This window comes from Molossus molossus, unplaced genomic scaffold (assembly GCF_014108415.1).
Source record: "Molossus molossus isolate mMolMol1 unplaced genomic scaffold, mMolMol1.p scaffold_m16_p_16, whole genome shotgun sequence".
NCBI classification, from domain to species: domain Eukaryota; kingdom Metazoa; phylum Chordata; class Mammalia; order Chiroptera; family Molossidae; genus Molossus; species Molossus molossus.
In genome coordinates this window covers 24,271,414-24,292,932 of record NW_023425351.1, presented here as the reverse complement: position 1 = coordinate 24,292,932, position 21,519 = coordinate 24,271,414, and the positions used below count along the sequence as shown (strand labels likewise).

General features: G+C 38.7%; 1 protein-coding gene across 2 annotated transcripts; it reads left to right on the top strand.

The window, feature by feature from the left end:
• Positions 1-58: 58 nt before the first annotated feature.
• COPS5 (COP9 signalosome subunit 5) lies at positions 59-20,170 on the top strand. 2 transcript variants are annotated; one of them, XM_036263954.1, is made up of 10 exons: positions 59-75; positions 159-433; positions 2,555-2,789; positions 5,431-5,559; positions 6,190-6,255; positions 7,450-7,535; positions 12,713-12,824; positions 17,647-17,795; positions 19,139-19,181; positions 20,123-20,170. In XM_036263954.1, exons 2-10 carry the CDS (start codon positions 291-293, stop codon positions 20,150-20,152), a joined length of 993 nt encoding a protein of 330 aa, XP_036119847.1. In that variant the 5' UTR covers positions 59-75; positions 159-290; the 3' UTR covers positions 20,153-20,170. The 2 variants fall into 2 exon arrangements, with proteins under 2 accessions (XP_036119847.1, XP_036119846.1); XM_036263953.1 differs by lacking the exon at positions 20,123-20,170 and having other exon boundaries at positions 19,139-19,380.
• Positions 20,171-21,519: the final 1,349 nt, after the last annotated feature.

Here is a 21,519-nt window from a genome sequence, read left to right as displayed (position 1 = left end):
TTCACACATATAGTTTTCCAAGGTAGTATGTTCTCCCCTAAGCCACAAGAAGGTTCCTCTGTCTCCAACTATTCTGTAAGTGCTGTTTGTACCGTAGCGTCTCTGAAGGGCCCCCGCCACCCCCTAGTGGTCTGCACCAACTTCACCTCCGGTTCTAGGTGTCATGGCTGCCTCGAGAAGCTAGTACGAGTTTGCACCCGTGGTGCGGGGTCCGAAGCCCACACCTGGAGGCCCAGCGAGGTAAAGCTGTGTCTTGATTGTGGAGGCGACAGCTTCTCGGATTCCTGGAGATGGCGGCATCCGGGAGTTGTATGGCCCAGAAAACCTGGGAATTGGCCAACAACATGCAGGAAGCCCAGAGCATCGATGAAATCTACAAATACGACAAGAAACAGCAGCAAGAAATCCTGGCGGCGAAGCCCTGGACTAAGGAGTGAGGAGGTCCCTGGCGAGACGCAGGGGAGGGACGGGTGGTGGGAGTTAAGGAGTCCCAGAGAGAGTGGGAGTTGAAGGGGGTGGGGAGCTTGGTTTTTCATGAGCAGGGAGAGGAAAGAAAATGCACCTGGGTAATTTTGGTCTTTTATCCCCGCAAGTAGAGCCTAAGCCCCTCCACTATGGCTTTCTTCGTCTCCCCTTTCTGTTTAACGTGTTTGCCTCCGGAGGATGGAAAAGGAAAACGGACAAGCGGTGATTTGGGGTGTTACTTCTCAACACCGCGTTGTAATACATGCCACCCACTCTACCTTGAACCCTATGTCGATATACACTTTGTTGGGACCTTCACCTGATCCCACATTGTGCAGCTGTCGTCAGAAATTGAGCTAGGCCAAGGGTCTCTATGAGGCATCTTTTAGAGATCTATAATTGTTTTTTGGTTGCTGGTAGTTATGTCAGAAACACACGAAGTTCTCCCAAAATGTTACTCCACGAGTTCACATAAACTAGAAATTGTATCTAAAAAGCTAAAGGCTTTTTGCCCCTTACCAAAACCCCTGTGTCCCTGGGAGTGATGAAAAGTTGAGGATTCTTTACCTGAGAGCAGATTTTGTTAGGGAGGGAGTAAAAGCACAGTCTCTCTAATGGAGAGATAGAAAGGAGAGTGGTAGTCAACAACAAAAACCATACTTCATCTGTCTTTCAGTTCTTTGCAAGGCAAGCTTTTAACTGTTAGTGTTCAGATCCAGCAGTGTTTATTGAGTAATTAATATGAGCTGAGCACTGAGTTATAAATTTCCATGTCATTTACTTATCATGACAACCCAAGCAAATACAGTACGTTAACTTATTTCATGATCACAGAGGCAAAAAACTCATAAATGAGCAATAGTCAGACCTAAAATCAAATCTCACTACTGTCACTAATTAGTTGATTGACCCTAGGAAATTTACTTATACATCTTTCTTTTTTTTAATCTGTAAAATAGAAATAAGATCTGTTGGTGGTGTCATTAAGATTAGATGAGGTAATATATAAAAAGGGCCTAGAATTTATGTAATAGGAGCACAATACATTTTTTTTTTTCTTTTCCCCAGTAAATGGAGGAACCAAGATTATAATTCATGTCTTGACTCCCAAGACCAGGTCTCCATGTCTTCGATTTGTGATTGAAATCTATGGGCAGACACCTTAAAAAGGCTTCTCAGTGACATTGACTGACCATTCTATATAGACTGGTTAGTTTGCCTGGTTAGTTGTCTGCTTGCTCCTATACATTTTAGGTTGATGTAGCCTATTAAATATTTGAAAACTATCAGCTTGCCTTACTGCCTGATTGTGGCTCTAATTGCATTCATTTTAACTGTCTTGGGCTACATCACTTAGATGGCAAATGTATATTATTCAAGAGTAGTTTAGTCACATCCACAGATAAGAAACTCTGTAATGGTGATTATAGTAGAATTCGAGATATTGGAGCTGCATTTTTACCTTTGAGGCTGAAACCAGAGAGAAGTTTAGTATGTGGTGGGCACTAAGCTAACACATTATATATATTATTTAATTTAGTTTCTTCCTAACAACTGCATGAAATATCCCTATTTACAGATGAGGAAACTGAGACACAGATATTAAGTGGTTATCTCAAGGCCACAGCTAGGACTTGGCAGTGCAAGGATTCAGACCTAGGCAAACGGATATCAGAGCCCACATTCTCAACCATGAGGTCAGAGATTAGGCCTGAGAATAGTTAGGCACAACCATCCAACTAGAATCACAATCAGAGATTTGGTTATTTCAAAATTAATGGAGAAAAAGTCTTTTGAACTGGTCATGTAGTTAGCTCTTTTCTACTTGAGTAGTATATTCTAAAAAACTATTTCATACTCTTCCCTTGCCCCAAGGGGAAATATTTGGCAAGTCTTTGACATGTTTATCATTTCCATCCCCCTTCAGAATCTCTGTTCTTTTCTACATCTTTTTTCTTTTCCACATTCTACACTTTCTCCCCCTTGTACCACTAAATTCCTTCAGTACTTACTCATTAGCTTCACACAAATTCTTTTGAAACTGTACTTTATATAAGGAAGTTAATTACACCATGCTTTTGTTTTATAGTCACCATTACTTCAAGTACTGCAAAATCTCAGCGTTGGCTCTACTGAAAATGGTGATGCATGCCAGATCAGGAGGCAACTTGGAAGTGATGGGTTTGATGCTGGGAAAGGTCGATGGTGAAACCATGATCATTATGGACAGTTTTGCTTTGCCTGTAGAGGGCACTGAAACCCGAGTAAATGCTCAGGCTGCTGCATATGAGTACATGGCCGCATATATAGAAAATGCCAAGCAGGTAAAAATGTTGTTCCTTAAAGTTTTGTGTGTGTGTGTCCATACAGTTTCTTTTTAATAGAATATTTTCTTTACATGATTGCCTCCTATTCATTTTTTTAGTCTTCATTGTTGAGAGTATTACAGATGTTCTCTTATTTATTCCCCCATCTCCCCTCTCTACCTGGTTCCCTCCTCACCCCAGGCATTCACCACCGTATTGTCTGTGTCCGTGGACAATGCATATAAGTTCTTTGGTTAATCTCATCTTCACCCCCCCGCCCCCTTCCCTCTGAGATCTGTCAGTCTATTCCATGTTTCCATGCCTCTGGTTCTCTTTTATTCATCAATTTATTTTGTTCATTAGATTCCATATATAAGAGATCACGTGATATTTTTCTTTTGTGGACTGGCTTATTTCACTTAGCATAATAATCTCCAGGTCCCTCCATGCTGTCTCAAAGGGTCACAGAGTCTTCTTTTTTTTTAATAGCTCCATAGTATTTCATTGTGTAAATGTACCACAGCTTTTTTTTTTATCCTCGCTCGACATTTTTGCATTTATCTTCAGATAGAGCAAGAGGGAGAGAGAGTGGAAGAGAGAGAGAGAGAGAGAAACATCAATGTGAAAGAGACACATCAACTGGCTGCCACCCACACGACCCCAACCAGGGCTGGGGACAAACTGCAACCAAGGTACGTGCCCTTAACGGGAACTGAACCCGGGTCTCTCTGGACTGCGGGCCGACACTCCAAGCACTGAGCCAAACCAGCAGGGCTCTATTTATCTTCAGATAGAGTGGGAGAGATGGAGAGACATCAACGTGAGAGCAACACATTGACTGGCTGCCTCCTGAACGACCCCAACCAGGGCCCAGGATGAACTGCAACCAAAATATATGCCCTTGATAAGAATCAAACCCGCGACTCTGGTTTGCAGGCTGATGCTCTGATCACTGAGCCAAACTGGCCAGGACGTACCACAACTTTTTTATCCACTCATCTACTGATGGGCACTTGGGCTGTTTCCAGATCTTAGCTATTGTAAATAACACTGCTATGAACATAGGGGTGCATATATTCTTTATGGTTGATTTTTTGTGATTCTTAGGATATAGTCCTAGAATTGGAATCATGAAGTCAAATTGCAGGGCCATTTTTAATTTTTTGACAAAACTCCATACTTGTTTCCATAGTGGCTGCATCAGTCTGCATTCCCAGCAGCAGTGTACTAGGGTTCCTTTTTCTCCACACCCTCACCAGCACTTGTTGTTTGTTCCTTAAAGCTTGTTACTGCAAGTTAAAGAGTCTCATGGTGACTTCCGACTTTTTAAACTTAAAGCTATCCTCTTTGCATTAAAGTTTATATTTTAAGTTATTTTCAACAATCTCCATATAAAATGTACATGAGATTAGCATGAATTTTTTAAAAAATAAACTCACATTCCAGAGAGTACATCTTAAAAGTTCTGATCACAAGAAAAAAATTGTAACTAGGTGTGGTGATGGCTGTTAATTAACTTACTGTGATCATTTCGTAAAATATATTGAATCATCGATGACATTGTCCACCTAACCTAATATAGTGTTATATGTCAATAAAATTTTTTTTTAATTCTCACACTCATCAGATGTGTGTTTAAAACCAAAACTTTGCCCTGGCCAGTTTGGCTCAGCGGTTAGAGCACCAACCAGCGGTCCAGAGAGACCTGGGTTCGGTTCCCGCTAAGGGCATGTACCTCGGTTGCAGTTTGTCCCCGGCCCTGGTTGGTCGTGCGGGTGGCAGCCACTCGATGTGTCCCTTTCACGTCGATGTTTCTCTCTCTCACTCTCCCTCCCGTTCTGTCTGAATAAAGAATGGAAAAAAGTCCTCTGGTGAGGATAAAAAATAATAATAATAAAAATAAAACCAAAACTTTTGCCCAGCCAGTGTGGCTCAGTGGTTGAGCGCCAATCCCATGGACTGAGAGGTCCTGGTTTGATTCCCAGTCAGGGCAATCCATACCCAGCTTGTGGGCTTGATCCATAGTAGGAGGCATGTAGGAGGCAGCCGATCAATGTTTCTCTCACATAGATGTTTCTATTTCTCTCTAAAAAAAAAATAAAATAAAAACATTTTAAAATACATAAGTAAAACCAAAACTTTGGAAATAATCTAAATGTTACTGAGTAGAAAACTGATTAAATTATGGTAGAGTCATAGAATGAACTGTTAATCAGCTTTTAAAAAACTAAAAATAAAAAAGTAGTTATATATTTACTCTTATGAAACAAACTCCAGAATATTTTAAGTGCAAAAGCAAAGTGTAGAACACTGTATGTGGTATGCCATCATGTGTGTTTATTAACCTACATATATGCAAAGAGTATCTCTGGAAGATAGGTGTGTAAGCACCTGGGTATAGTGGTAACATCTGGGCTGAGAAACTGGATAGTTGAGGGAAAAGAGGTAGGAAGGAGATTGAATAACCTTCGTATCTTGTTAATTTTGTGCTTTGGCATGTATTATCTATTCAAAACATCTTTTTTTTTTTTTTTTAACTTGAAGGCATATTCTATGAACTATTCTGCCTACTATTATTTTACCATAATGCCATGTAAACAAATAAGTGTCTCTCAGATTAAACAGGAACTCAAGCACCCTTGCCCTCTTCATTTGTTAGGTTGGCCGTCTTGAAAATGCAATTGGCTGGTATCATAGCCACCCTGGCTATGGCTGCTGGCTTTCTGGGATTGATGTTAGTACTCAGATGCTCAATCAGCAGTTCCAGGAGCCATTTGTTGCAGTGGTGGTAAGTATTTTTACAACACATTTTAATTAAGTTCTTCACAAGGATTACTAAAGCAAATATACCAAAAAATAAAACTAGTGTGGTAAAATCAAATATCAGCCTGCCTAGATTTGAATCTGAATTCCACCTCTTAGAAACTGGGACTTTGAACAAGTTACTTAACCTCTCTGTGTCTCTTCCTCCACTCTGTAATGTGAGGGTGATCACAGCACCTGGGTCTCAGTTCCCAGCACATGGTAGGTATTCAGTCAGTGCTGACTGAATTGAGTAAATCAGGAATTGCTAGAGCAGCTCTTGCTGTGTTCAGTGTTCTAGACGCAACCCAGGCTACTGAGGAAGGCTGAAATTGTTCATCTTTTAAAAGAAAAAAGATTTTTTGAAAAAGAGGAGCTTATCAAATAATATTCTTATATAATAATGAGATCTAATCGTTAGCTATGAGACATTTCTATTACCACTTTATTGAACTTTTATGGATTTTTAGTTTTTTTCCTATTTGGTTATTTTAACTATTTTGTGGGTGTATATATAATGTTACATATATGTATATATTTCTAGGTTTATAATATGTAAACAAATGGAAGTATATAATGACTTTATAATCAGATATTAAATATATCTTTCTCGTAGATTGATCCAACAAGAACAATATCTGCAGGAAAAGTGAATCTTGGAGCCTTTAGGACATACCCAAAGGTAATTTTTAAAATTATAAATCTAGCCCAGCCAGTGTGGCTTACTGGTTGAGCGTCAGCCCATGCACCAAAAGGTCACCAGTGCAACTCCCGGTCATGGCACATGCCCAGGTTGTGGGCCTAATCCCCAGTGGGGGGCATGCAGAAAGTAGCCAGTCAATATTCTCTCTCATCAATGTTTCTCTCTCTCCCTCTCCCTTCCTATCTCTCTAAAATCAATAAAGAAAAAAGATTTTTTTTTTAATTATAAGTCTGTATAACTTTTTAAATTCCAAATATTTGACCTATTTTTAAAGATGTATTATGGTTAGTATCTTGTTTTGTCCTAAAACAATTTAATAATATTTACAAAATAGCAGTCAACTTGTCCTTAGAACTAATTGTCCTTAGCAGAAGATAGTACATTTGTGCTTAATATAGTTAATTTTATTAGAAAAGCAGTCTTGCTTGCTCGTTGTGGCTCAGTGGTTGAGCATTGACCCAGGCACCAAGAGTTGCTGGTTCAATTCCCGGTCAGGACACATGCCAAGGTTGTGGGCCCAATCCCCAATGGGGAGCATGCAGAAGGCGGCCAATCAGTGTTTTCTCTCATCACTGTTTCTATCTCTCCCTCTCCCTTCCTCTCTCTCGAAAAAATCAATAAAGAAAAAAAAAGCAGTCTTGTTTGTTTTGTTTGTTTTATCCTCACCCGAGGACATTTTTCCATTTTTTGCACAGATAAGAGTGGGAGGGAGAGAGAGGAAGAGAGAGAGAGAGGGAAACATCGACGTGAAGGGACACATCGAGTGGCTGCCACCCGCACGACCAAGCAGGGCCGGGGACAAACTGCAACCGAGGTACATGCCCTTAGCGGGAACCAAACCCGGGTCTCTCCGGACCACGGGCGGATGCTCTAACCACTGAGCAAAACCGGCCAGGGCAGCAGTCTTATTTGTTAATAAGTATTTGTATGCCCATGGCATCCTGACAGGTAGTAGAAAAACAAGCTAAATACATCTATTTCCCTGCAATCTAAAATAGATATTAGCACAAGTGTACATCACATCACCAAAGGACTAGAACATAAAATGTTTATGTTCAGTATTTGGCTCCCCAAAATTAATGTTTCTGTAAGTAAAAAGCTGCCTATAAAACATGTTTTTCCTCTGGTTTGCCTTTTCTTTTTAAATCGTCTATTTTCTTCATTTTTGTTTAGGGCTACAAACCTCCTGATGAAGGACCTTCTGAGTACCAGACTATCCCACTTAATAAAATAGAAGACTTTGGTGTACACTGCAAACAGTGAGTAATTTAAAAATGTATCTGATGTGCCAGCTGGTGAGGCTCAATGGATTGAGCATTGTCCCATGGACTGAGAAGTTCTGGTTTGATTCCCAGCCAGGGCATATGCACAAGTTGCAGGCTCGATCCCCAATAGAGGGCATGCAGGAGGCAGCTGATCGATGTTTCTCTCTCACATTGATGTTTTTCTCTCTATCTCCCTTCCTCTCTCTAAAAAAATCAATGAAAACATTTTTTTTTAATTTATCTGATGCTAGAGTTACCATAAGAAACCTTAGAGATCATACAGTCTGAGCCCCTTACAGATGAGAATAAAGGTTCAGACAAAATGCATTTCATAATACCTTTTAAAATAATAGTAATAATGTATGCCCTGGCCGGTTTGGCTCAGCGGTTAGAGCATCGGCCTGCGGTCCACAGAGACCTGGGTTCAGTTCCCCTAAGCGCACATACCTTGGTTGCAGCTTGTCCCCACCCTGGTTGGGTCGTGCCAGAGGCAGCCACTCGATGTGTCCCTTTCACATCGATGTTTCTCTCTCTCTCTCTCTCTCTCTCTCTCTCTTCCTCTCTTTCCCTCCCATTCTATCTGAACAAAAAAATGGAAAAATGTCTTTGGGTGAGGATAAAAAATAATAATATAATAAAATAATAGTAAGAATGTACAAATTTAGGATAATATTTGAATTTTTATTAATAATTGTTTTAATTTAACATATTATTTGTCTTTCACACAACCATAAACATTTTATCAGTGTACAGGATACTTGGTCTGTTAATGAAACTAACAGTTAAAAGAAGTATTTAGGGCCAGCCTGACACTAGCCTATCTGCAACTTCAAAGTACCCAGGTTCCACTTAGCAAAAATTCTTCCAAAATATGTTTACTCCAAAAGTTAAAGAAGCCATACTAAAAAACACTGAATTATATACTTCTTTAAAATAGTGAATCTTATAGTATGTGAGTTACATCTCAATTTTTAAAAGTGTTAAAGAAACTAACAAGGACAGTTTTCTCCATTTTCTAAAAGGTATCTTGGCACCTCTCTTATCATCTTGCCCAAGCCATCTGGAGCCTGAACCAAAGTGCCAGCCTTCTAACTAGTTTTCCTGATTCGTTAAAATGTAAATCATATTCCTCCTTCCGAGAATGACTTCCCTTCTCACCAGGAATACGATCCTTAGTCCTTACCACGGCCCTCACAACCTTGTGTGGTCTGGCTCCTGCAACCTCTCTGAGCTCATCTCCTCTCCCTGAACCTTTGCTCTCTCCAAACCAGCCATAGTGGCCTCCTTATGGTGTGTCAGACATGCCAGGCAGAATCCTGCCCTAGGCCCTTTGCACTTGCTGTTTCCTCTGCCTGGGACATTCTTTCTTATTTCTGTGTGGCTCACTAACTACTTCAGTCATTGAGCTTCTGTGTAAAGGTCATCCTAACTGAGAAGCTTCATTGGTCACCCTATCTTAAATAACATCTTCCTATCATTCTGTGTTCCCTTTCCCTGCTTTATTTTTCTTAGCACTTGACACTATCTGTTTTTGCTTCCTTGTTATCGGTTCCATTAGAATGTGAACTTCATGAAAGTAGAATTGATTCACTGTTGTATGCTAACATTTAAAACAGCACGGCACATAGAAGGGTGAGCAACTTCCCACCCCACCCAAAAAAGTTGCTTAAATGATTATCCAGTGTCCCCTTTTCTCCACGCCTCCTATCCCAACTTCAAGGACTACCTGTACTACCCATGTGCTACTACTACTGCTCTTATTTTTCTGTTTAGAAATTCTTAGAAAATTCCAGAATTTCTAAAATTAAGTTTTTAAATATATGTGATTTCTGTCATCCTTGAGATACTTCTTAAGAAAAAGATTCTGTTTTATTTTTCAGTTAGAGGTTTCAGATAAAATCACTTAATTTAAGCCATTCTTGCTTGAGAGAATTGCTCCTGAGCATGGAAACACTTTTGCTGTGATCATTTCATTTTCAGAGTAATCATTATTTTTTCTTCCATTTATATTGAGTTGTAGTGGTCAAAAGCTTATACTTTTAATACCTCCTCTACTGTTTTTTTAACCATCACCAGCAGCTTTTGAAACAAACTAAAAAGACTGATGCAGTCTCTGCATTCTGTATCCAAACAAATGTACATTTCCTGTTTTTCTAAAATATGAGGCTAACAGAGAGGAGTGGCCGCTTTCTAGCTGCCTACATTGCTACAGCCTAGAATTTTAAACATGGAGTTGCTAGCATATTCAAAGATGTACTCTTAGGATCAGTTCCTAAATAAGAAAGAGAAAACTTTGTCACAAGGCAAATAAATAGCTTAATTTATTCTTATTTCAAATGTTTAATGATTTTAAATACTGCCAAGTTGAAAGAGCAGGGGTTTTGTGCAAGCTGGTTATAGAACTACTTCCAAAAGTGTTTGCTGATGAGCCATTATCTACAGTTTATATTGACTTTTTTTTTCTTCTTTCCTACCTTAAATCCCAGATCATAATGCACACTCAGTTTTTTTAAAATCTAGAATTTAATGTAGGTCTTATTTTTAACTTTGAAGAACCTTAGTGAAAATAAATGTTTTTTAAATTAGCTTGTATGGCCCAGCCGGTGTGGCTCAGTGGTGGAGCGTCGACCCTGCACCAAGAGGCCTCCGGTTTGATTCCCGGTCAGGGCACATGCCCAGGTTGTGGGCGCGATCCCCAGTTGGGGGCATATTGGAGGCGGCCAGTCAATGTTCTCTCTCATCGATGTTTCTGTCTCTCCCTCTCCCTTCCTCTCTCTCTAAAATCAATAAAGGAAAAAGAATTTTTTTAAATAAATAAATAAATTAGCTTGTATGTTATCAGTGTTCTACAAACACATAGTTTAATGAGTAAAATGGTTCCAGGAAACTTATGAAAAACATCAGTCTTGTACTTTTCCCTTTCCTATCCCCTAGAGGTCGGTCACTCAAACTATTACAGTTATTACTTTAAGTATTTACCCCAATACCTTGAAACAACATGCTGATAGTGCTGCTTCTTGATTTTCAGTTCTGAGCGGGATCTGTTATTGACTTCTCATATAGAAGATAAGGATTTAGCTCCACGAGTAATTTTACATATTCTTGTTTTCAACTCTACTGCTCATATTTACAGCTAATTACATATTAGACCAAAAATTTCATTGTATAAACCTATGAAATTAAAGTAGTCCATACATTTAAAAACATGAAAATCTATTCTAGTCCCTTGAGTTTGAGTTCCTTATTTTCCACCCTTTATAAACCTAAATATCTGCTGCTGTGCCCATCCTCTAATCTCTTTTTCTATCAGGTATCAGAAGTACAACTCCTCCTTTCTAAAGCTGATCCTCCCACTTGAGCCCTTGCCTCCCCTTCAAGTACCTAACCCCCCACCCCTGGAGCTTCACTTATAAATATTCTCTTAAATGTCTACACTCTGAATGTAAAAATAAAAACTGTGAGGTTCTTGGTAATAGCCATAAATTTTTGTATCCTTTCTCTGCTACTTCCTAGCTATGTGGCTGTGAGAAAGGCCTTTATTCTCTAAATTTGTTCCTTTGTCTGTAGAATGGGGAAAATAAATCTTTCCTGTATGATAGGAGGGAAAATAAAAGAGAATGTATGTAAAGCACCTGGGACTTAATAGGTGCTCAAGAGATACACTGTTCCACATTTCACTAGCTCTGCCCTTTCCATCTTCAGAAATGTACAAGTGTCTTAATTGTGAAAACACCTTCGCTTAATTCTGATGTCTTTACATTCTTATTCTTTTTTATTTCTTCACTCCTGGACTTAATCAACAAGCATTTTTGTTGTGTCCATGTGTCTTTCACATCACTAATTTGAGCCTAAGCCTTCATCTCTTCACACCTACCCCACTGCACCTGCATCCTTTGTGGTAGCCTTGCCTCCAGTTTCTCTCCTCTAACATGTCCTGCCACAGCCAGCTTTCTAACACCTCTTTGGCCATGTCACTGCTTTGTTCAAACACTTTTCGTGAGTCCCAACTACCTAAAAAGATAAAGGTTGAATTTCTTAGCCTTTTATGTAATATCCTCCACCAACTAGAGCTCAACAAAGCTTTCTAGGTTTCCTGCACATAATTCTTTTGTTCAAACACTTTTTGTGAGTCCCAAGTACCTAAAAAGATAAAGGTTGAATTTCTTAGCCTTTTATGTAATATCCTCCACCAACTAGAGCTCAACAAAGCTTTCTAGGTTTCCCGCACATAATTCTTTTGTTTTTGCTATTGTCCAGGCAAACCGATTTACTTATTCCTTTCATGCTTTCCTTTCTGTGAGTGGATGCTCTCTGCCTAATGCCCTCCTTGCTGTCCACATGTCCACACCATAGACTCATGTAAGGGTTACTCTAAATCCTGCTTTCTCCCTGGAGTTTCTCAGGCAGTTTGTCAACACTGAGAGTGCTCATGAACTCTAACAGTTAATTGGTCGGTGATTGATTTTATATATGCACTATAGTATCACTTATTGTTATTCAGTGTATGTCATTTAACTTCTTGTGGATTCATACCACATCTTCTGTATAAATGGTAAGCTCCTTAAGATAAGAAGTACCTTGTGTTTCTTTGTATCCATTGAGGCACAGAATCTAAATATTTATTTATTACTTGAAAAATATGTTTTTAAGACATTTAAGCAAATTTTCCTTGCTATCCTTGATTATAAATTAGGTACCCTTGGAAGCAATAGTAATTATTTTAGGTAATTTAAGGACCTGCTTTATAGTTTACTTTCCAAAAAGCAGTAGGTCTTAATTAGGGGATTAGAATGGGAAGAATGGGGAATCCACAAGTCATTTTCAGTATTTTTAAAAGCCTAACAAAAATTATACTTGACCCTAGATAGGCAGTTCCTTAAGCTTATGTGGTATTGTCTGGAACTAATAAACTCAATATCATGAATGAACATATGTCGTTCAGAAGTTCTGATTGGTTGTTAATAAATTCTTGGGAATTTCTGGGCTCTACGGAAGGGGAAAAAATATAACACATAAAGTTTACTAAGCAGAAGATTTTGAAACCATACCCCTGAAGAGTAAAGAAACCATGGTTACCTGATATTCTAATTGGACTGAAAACTAAAACGTGACTATTTGGATATAAAATGTAATTCACTTAAATTTACTAAATGTGTGCTTTTGTTTCATAGATATTATGCCTTAGAAGTCTCATATTTCAAGTCCTCTTTGGATCGCAAATTGCTTGAGCTTTTGTGGAATAAATACTGGGTGAATACTCTGAGTTCCTCTAGCTTGCTTACTGTAAGTACTATACTTTTAGGAGATGCGTTTGAATTTTATCTAAGCTACATAAGATGTTTAATATCTGAAACTCTTTTCCATGGAATGGCTGGCTATACCTCACTTGGCCAAGACAGCAGGCTGCATGACCAGAGCTGCATTAGGATAATGGGCCAAGCAAAGGTCTGTGTCATGTACTGTTGAGACCAAGTCTAAATGGCAAATATAGTGCCTAAATGAGGGTGAAAGCTGCCCCTTCCTTAAAGAGACTTACAGAGAGAAAAAGACAAATAATAGTTTTTGCTCTGTAAGGTATTTCAGGTAGGACTCTAGTTACAAGTGACAGAAGACCCAACCAAACTGGCTTAAACCAAAAAGAGAATCATGTAAGCTGCGAAGTTCAGGAGTGAGGCTTAGTTCAATTTCAACTAAGTTTGCATTCAAACAGTATTATGAGGTCTTGATCCTTCTCTGTCAGCTTTAATTTCATGTCAGTTGGCTTCAGTTTCAGGCTTCGTGTGAAAGAAAGATGGCAGCGTTAGCTTCAGACCTCCTAGCCTCAGGTTCACATTCAAAAGAGAAGGTCACTATACACACATATTCTCCCTCTCCCTCCCCCTCCCCCTCTCTGCCTCCCTCTCTGTCCCCCTCTCTGCCTCTCTCCCTCTCTCCCCCAGGCAAAGCCTCACTGTGTCTGAGCTTTGCTTAAGTCTCATACCCATGTGACTGATCTGAGCCAAGGCAAGTGTTTTGCCACTGGGCTGAAGTAGAAGAAACTGTTTCAGGAGCACATGGACAAAGAATGGGAAAAGGGTTGTCCCAGAAGAAAATCAGGATATCACTATCTTTTTTTTTAATATGTCTTTATTGTTTCTAGAGAGAGGAAGGTAGAGAGGTAGAGAGAGAGAGAAACATCAATTGTTGCCTCCTGTACATCCATCTACCGGGGACCAAACTGGCAAACTGGGTATGTACCCTGATCAGGAATCAAACCATTGAACATTCAGTGCACCAGACAACGCTCAACCAACTGAACCACACTGACCAGGGCAGGATATTATCACCTTAAAGCAGCAGATGCTAGGCCCATAAAAGAGGAGGGAAAATAGCTGAATACTTTCCAATACGTCATTAAAACCTAATATATTTAGAGGATATTTATTTAACAAGCTTCTAGCGATTCTATCTATAGCTTAGCCAGGAACTGTTTGTTTTTTGTTTTGTTTTATTTTGTTTCTTACTTAAAAAAAAAAAAAAAAGTAGGCCACTTCATATAGTACGATTTAGTATAATGGTTAGAACCACAAAATTTGGAGTAAAATTAATTCAAACAACTCTGCGACTTTACTAACTGTGTATGACCTTTAGAAAGTTACTTAATGTGATTGAGCCTTTCTTGGGTTCAATGATATTAGTACCTACATCATTAAATACATTAAGAATTAATGAAATTCTTGCCCGGCTGGTGTGGCACACTGGTTGAGCATCGACCCATGCACCAAGAGGTTGCCGGTTCAATTCCCGGTCAGGGCACTTGCCCAAGTTGTGGGCCAGATCCCCAGTGTTGGGCATGTAGGAGGCGGCCAGTCGATGTTCTCTCTCATCGATGTTTCTATCTCTCCCTTTCCCTTCCTCTCTCTCTGAAGATCAATAAAGAAAAAAAATTAAAAAAAAAAAGAATTAATGAAATTCTTTATATAAAGCAGTTAATAAAGTGCCTGGCACATAATAAAGCCTCAATAATTTATTTTTGTCTTTGTTTGGTTCATTACACTCAGGGGAACAGACCTCACTTGAGCATAGTTACTATCACTTTAAACACAATTCTGGCCCTGTCCGGTTTGGCTCAGCAGTTAGAGCGTCAGCCTGCGGTCCACAGAGACCTGGGTTCGGTTCCCGCTAAGGGCATATACCTTGGCTGCAGTTTGTCCCCAGCCCTGGTTGGGTTGTGTGGGTGGCGGCCGCTCGATGTGTCCCTTTCACATCGATGTTTCTCTCTCTTCCTCTCTCTCCTTCCCGCTCTATCTGAGTAGAAAATGGAAAAATGTCCTCAGGTGAGGATAAAAAAACAACAACAACAAAAAAACAATAAACACAATTCTGACAAGTTTTCTGTTCTTATTTTTTATCCTCAACAGTCAAAAGTAGCATATTAGAAGGAAGGAGAGGGATCATAACAGCAAACATTTATTAAGAGCTTCCTATACGCCAGACACTCCTAAATGCTTTATATGTGTTATTTCCTTAGAGGCAAGTATACTAATAGCAGCCAGAAGTGACACATGATGGCAAGGGGAGAAAACACTAAGAGCAGCCCGAACCTGTGTGGAAGGCAAATCTGCCTTCTCAGCCTATGGCTGTCCCTATATTACAGCACTGCATGTATTGACATTAATCATCAAGAAAAGGTTAAATTGTGTTTTTTCCTTTCTTGTAGTTTTATATATATTGTACATTGAAGCAAGAAAAAATATATAAATATATGTTCACATCATCTCTTTTCCAAACTAAAGCATGTAACCTAAAGGCTACCAGGAAAAACAAGTAATTTAAGAAATTACTTCCCTGTGTTTGTTTTCTGTGTGTCTGAAATGTAATTGATGTCATTTTAATACTAGCACTGTTTCTACCTTCCTACATTTTTATGGCTTGAACTAAATCATCCAAATATGAAGTGGTCTATAAACATTAGGGTTTTCTCCAAACTTGGGGCAGGGGAAAGTGGTGGTGGTGGTGGTGGTGGTGTCCTAAGTCACTTAGATCCAGACAAAGTGAATATAATTGCATCTTTTAGAAATATAAGTTTGTAAAATCATTGAAGAACTAATAGCATTTTCAAGGGCCCTCTGTAGTAACTATGGTGACAGCAAATAACTTTTCATGTTTGCTGATTAGACTGTATATCCTGTACACGGTCTTATCAGCTGAGCAAATAAGATAACATGCTAATTGTTGCCAAGTTGTTTATTAAATCTTCCTGCTTTTCTATTGAAAATATAGAAAAGGAACTATGTACTTCACAACTCATCTTTATGAAAATTTGTTTTGTATTGTAGACACATTTTCAGAAAGATGTCCCACAAAAACCTTTTTAAAAATATTACAGTTAAGCCCGGCCAGTGTGGCTCAGTGATTGAGCATCGACCCATGCACCAAGAGGTTGCCGGTTGAATTCTCAGTCAGGGCACATGCCCAGGTTGTGGGCCAAATCCCCACTGGGGAGGCATGCAGGAGGAGGCCAGTCGATGTTCTCTCTCATCAATGTTTCTCTCTCTCTCTCCCTCTCCCTTCCTCTCTCTCTAAAAATCAATAAAGAAACAATTTGGGAAAAAAAATAGTTAAGTGTATTTATGTAACTATAAAAATTTTTATTTTTGAAAAGTATGAAATATTAAAGGGAAAAGTGATATATACAAGACTAGGCAAAGTAGTTTTACAGTTGTGAGAACACAAAACAGAGTTGATTCACTATTGTAATAATCAACCTGTATGTCTTTTTCCATACAAACAACTGTAAACCTACTTTTGCTCCTACTTTTACCCCACTATGTATATATTTCAGCTTACCAAATATAGTTGTGCATGTGAGAATATAGCAATACTCTAAAATATAACTGTGGTTATAGCTAGGTAGAGGAATTATATATGTTTCTTTTTTTTTAATCACCTGAGGACTTTTTTTTTTGCATTTATCTTCACATAGAGCAGGAGGGAGAGAGGAAGAAAGAGAGAGAGAGAATTATCCATGTGAGAGAGACACATAGAGTGGTCGCCACCCACACAACCCCGGCCAGGGACAAACTGCAACCGAGGTACGTGCCCCAAGTGGGAACCAAACCCAGGACTCTGGTCCACGGACTGATGCTCTACCCACTGAGGCAAACCGGCAGGGATTATATGTGTTTCTTTTCTTCTTTATATTCCCCACATTTTCCAAATTTTCTGCAATAGCTATTTTATAATCAGAAAAGCAAAAACAATGTTATGTTTTAAATGTTGCCGTAAGTACTACGTAATCCTAGAAGTTCATCAAGAACAAATAACAAGCCCTGGCCGGTTTTGCTCAGCAGCTAGAGCGTCAGCCCGAGGACCAGAGTCAGGGGTTTGATTCCAGTCAAGGGCACATACCTCGGTTGCAGTTCTCCCGGGGCCCTGGTCAGGGTCGTGCAGGAGGCAGCCAGTCAGTGTATCCCTCTCACATCCATGTTTCTGTTTTGCTCTCATGCTCTCACTCTCTCTCTCCCCCACTCTCTCCCTCTCTCCCTCTCTCCTTCCCTCCCTCCCACACTATTTGAAGATAAATGGGAAAATATCCTTGGGTGAGGATTTAAAAAAAAGAAAAGAACAAACAAAATTAGCTAACAATTGCTAAGGTCTTGCCAGGTGCCATGGACTGTCCAAATAGCTTTATATATGTTACTGAATTCAATCTTCATATTAGCCTTAAGGTAGAAATTATCACCTTCCTCCCCCATTTTTAGGAGAAGACTTAAAGGCACTCTCTCAAGGCCTCCCAACTAATCTGCAGCAGAACCAGAGCCTGGGCTCAGATCTGTGAAAGCTTCTCATTATAACAAATATTAGATTTCAACTGTCAAAAAGAAAAATTTTAAATTTAAACTTGAAATTGTAAAAGAGGAAAAAACTCTACATTTGCACTGCTTGAACTTTGGAGTCAGATCTGCAAGTTTCATTTGACTTGTTAATTCATTGACTTTCCTCTTAGATTTCATAGTGGAATTCCTTGTAAATGAAATGTTCTATATAGGAAAATTAATTTACATTAAAATTGTCTAATGGTAGATTTGTATTGTGTACTGACACGGTATCGTTTTCTACACAGAATGCAGACTATACCACCGGCCAGGTCTTTGATTTGTCTGAAAAATTAGAACAGTCAGAAGCCCAGCTGGGACGAGGGAGTTTCATGTTGGGTTTAGAAACACATGACAGAAAGTCAGAAGACAAACTTGCCAAAGCTACACGAGACAGGTAAGAGCAAATCTATTCCAAGACTTGTAAATAATAGTAGAATTCAAATTCCTTATGATTTAACTTACTTATGACTTAGAATAGTGCCTGAATATTAACTTCTTGGGACCTTTAAGAGTTGTCAAAGGCAGATTTTAACTTTGAAAATTTAGGAGACATTATATAAGAACATTAAAAGCTTAAAGATCTAGGTAATGTTATAAAAAACTCCCAGTCACCTTTTCTAGGTTCAGCTAGATAGTGTAACAAAGAAAACCAATCAATCACTGAATCTTAAAAAAAAAAAAAGCTTTAACTAAAGGATGTCCTAATCCATTCTAACCTAATTATTTTCTGAGGAATTAAAGTAGGATTTCTTAAATTTGTCATATTTTCACATTTTTATAAAGTTTTAAACCCCTAAATAGCACAGTAATGATTGCATCTCTCTTGTTATTCTTCTGAAATTATCTTTTGTTTAGTATCCCAGATTTCACAACCAAGATTCATTAGGAACAAATTTGGTATATGTTCTCTGATAACTTAGGAAACAATTATGTGGGCTGTCAGATGTATACAGGATTGGGAAGACTACCTTAAACAACATTTACTTTCACAAAAATTCAAATTTTAATATGATAATTTGGGACAGAAAGGAAGGGGGAAGTATGTTGACATCTGTATAAACCAAAACCTTGGTGTTCATGTTTTTTTAAAACTGGACTGGTGGGTGGAAAGGAGAAGGGAAGACAGAGTGTATCAGGAGCAGAAGCCCTCTTGGGTTAGAATTACCTCACTTCTTTCTTTTCCATAGGTTTTCAGAAGGTATAGATAGAGCTAGTAGACTGGATAAAAATTACATTTTCCTTTGACATTAGTTATCAGTTTTGGTACTTCTCCAAATGTGTGTTTTTCTCTTCCATTTCTAGAAGTCTATATGATTTGTAGACTTCACCCACTAAATCATTTTTTAAATTATTTTAAGTAATAAACAACAACAAAAGGAATAACAGATTTTAATATAATAAATACTGGGGCCAATATAATATGAATTATATATAAGTTAGTCACCTCCTAAAACAGAACTTTTACCAAAGCTACTGACAAGTAACAAAATTAACTATTATGAATTATGTCAAATTTTACTTTGTCATTCCTTATGAAGGTGCTCATAAGTAGTGAAATGGTCAAAAGACTTGCAGGAGGCTAAAAATAATGAGAGTAAACTATAAATTGGTATGGTTTGGGGAATCTGAATAGAGCTGAAATCATTATTGGGGGTACAAGGATGTAATGGGGGGACTTGTATATTTGAAACAGTTTTCAGGTCTTGTGACATTATGTGATGTGTTTTTTCTTTCCAGCTGTAAAACGACCATAGAAGCTATCCATGGATTGATGTCTCAGGTTATTAAGGATAAACTGTTTAATCAAATTAACATCTCTTAAACAATCACTAAGTAGTACTTTTGCCTGAAAGCCAGTATGAGAAAAATATTCAAGTAACACTTTTAAACCAGTTACCAAAAATCTGATTAGAAGTATAAGGTGCTCTGAAGTGTCCTGAATATGTTAACATCCTGTAATAAAAGTCCTTAAAATGAAATTGTTCTTTCATTGTTTTGTGGGAGGGGTTACATTATTTCTCTAGTGTCCTTTAATATTCTTGAATAGAGAGACAGAAATATTAGAACCTTTCTATTTTTTAAATATATTGTTATTGTTTTTTTTAGAGAGAGGAGAAGGGGGAGGGAGAGAGAGAGAGAAACATGAATGTCACAGATAAACATCGATCAGTTGCCTCCTTTACCTGACCAGGAGTCAAGCCACAACCTTTGGTGCACGGGACAACGCTCAACCAACTAAGCCACATTGGCCAGGGCAGAACCTTTCTTTTTATTTTTATTTTAGAACCTTTCTATTTTTTGAAGAGTCTTGCCTTTCTAAATTTGTCAAAGAATTTCAGCATTTTACTTGCCATACTGATTATCAGAGCCACTTTTCAATTTGACTATATATTAAGTCCTCACTGAAGGTCATCAGTAGTTCTTGGACCTGCAGCATAACCCATTTTACCATAGGATAATTGATACAAACAAGAGTAAGTTCCTAGAGCATCTCATCAACATTATAATGAAATGACACTGAATAAAACTGTTGAGATCTCCATTCTGACAGCCCATTAGTAAAAATATATCATTTAATATGGTGTTTTTGTGTTCCTATAAAACATTAACCAAGTCACACCATAAATTATTTTCCTGAAAATCAAATAACTTATTTGAGACAGAGCCCAGCACAGGGTATTGAGTCATTCAAATATTTACCAAGTGCTTTTACTGAACCAGGCCCAGTTTCGCCCTCTGGAGATATTCTAAGCAAGATAGACACGACCACTGTCCTTGCAGAACTAAGTTAACAAGAACCGAAGTATATTTCTATGAAGGGGAAAATAAACTGCGCAGGGGAACTCTTGGGAAAAAACCCCAGAGTGGAGTTACCGAAGCAGGCTTCTTGGAGGAAGTGTCTGACAGGCTGAAATCTGAAAGGTAGGAAGACTAGCCAGAAAAAGCATAATGGGGAGGCAATCACTTCCTCAGGCAGAGGGTACAGCAATGTGTGCAGAGCCAGAGGCAGAGAGCAGGAACTTTAGAACCTTCAAGAACTGAAATTCATTAGACTTGAATGTCGAAGAGTGGCAAGAGATGACTTGAATAGGTAAGATGAGGGTAAGATCCTTCAGGGGCCTTTTGGACTACCCTAACAGCAGTGGGGAGTTAGAGTCATGAGAGCAGAAATGTGCCAGATTGATGTTTCCAAGTGCATTCTGTTAAGAGATTTGGGGGTGATGGCTGGGTGAAAGCAGGTGAGCTGGCCTGTGGCAAAGAGTAAGACGAGGACCTAAGCCGAATCAAGGAAACATCAAATTTTAAAATGGCAGAGGACGAGATCACTGGAGCAGAGAAGTAGAACTCAGAAGTAATACTTTCAGAAGGAATTTACCAATGACTTTATATGCTGTCAAGAAATCAAGGAAAGCAAAGCCTAAAAGTTTTCCTTCCATTAGATTTAGCAATGAGATGGACTTGGGCAAGATAAAGAAGCCAGTTACCATTAGTGTCCAAATACTTGCTCAGTTGATATATTACCTCATGATATATTTGTCTCGTTTTATATCCCTTTTAAGTAAAAGCAGGCACCCCCAGTTTCAGATGGCTCAACCTGACCTCCATTTTTGTGCCATTTTAAAAGAAATTTGCTCCCAACAAGCAGCCAAAATCTGTATTTTCTGCTACAGCCTTCAGCCACACCAACAACACCATACTGGGCCATTCAGTTAGGAACACTCACAAGCTTGTTGAGGTTTCTCTGACAGACATGAGTGAATAGTTAACATTCTGACATGAAAGAGAAATAATTGAAGTCACCATGAAAACATACTGGCAGTTTTCATTCCAAGACTAGAATACAATTACCCACATTTAATTTGACATTGGTGACCTAATCAATTAAGACATCTTAGTATGATGAAAAATGCCTATAATAACAAAAGTAACACAACCAGTTGCTTAAACAATAAAAATGTGTAGGCTCACCTAACCCCAGAGTCAAGAATCAAATTTGGTTTATGCATAATGGAATTAGGCTTCCTGGTAATGGTTTTCAGCTCTGCTCTCCGGAGACATGTTGACCTAAACCTAAAGCTAATTTTACCAAACTGGCTGCATACTACACCATGCAGTTA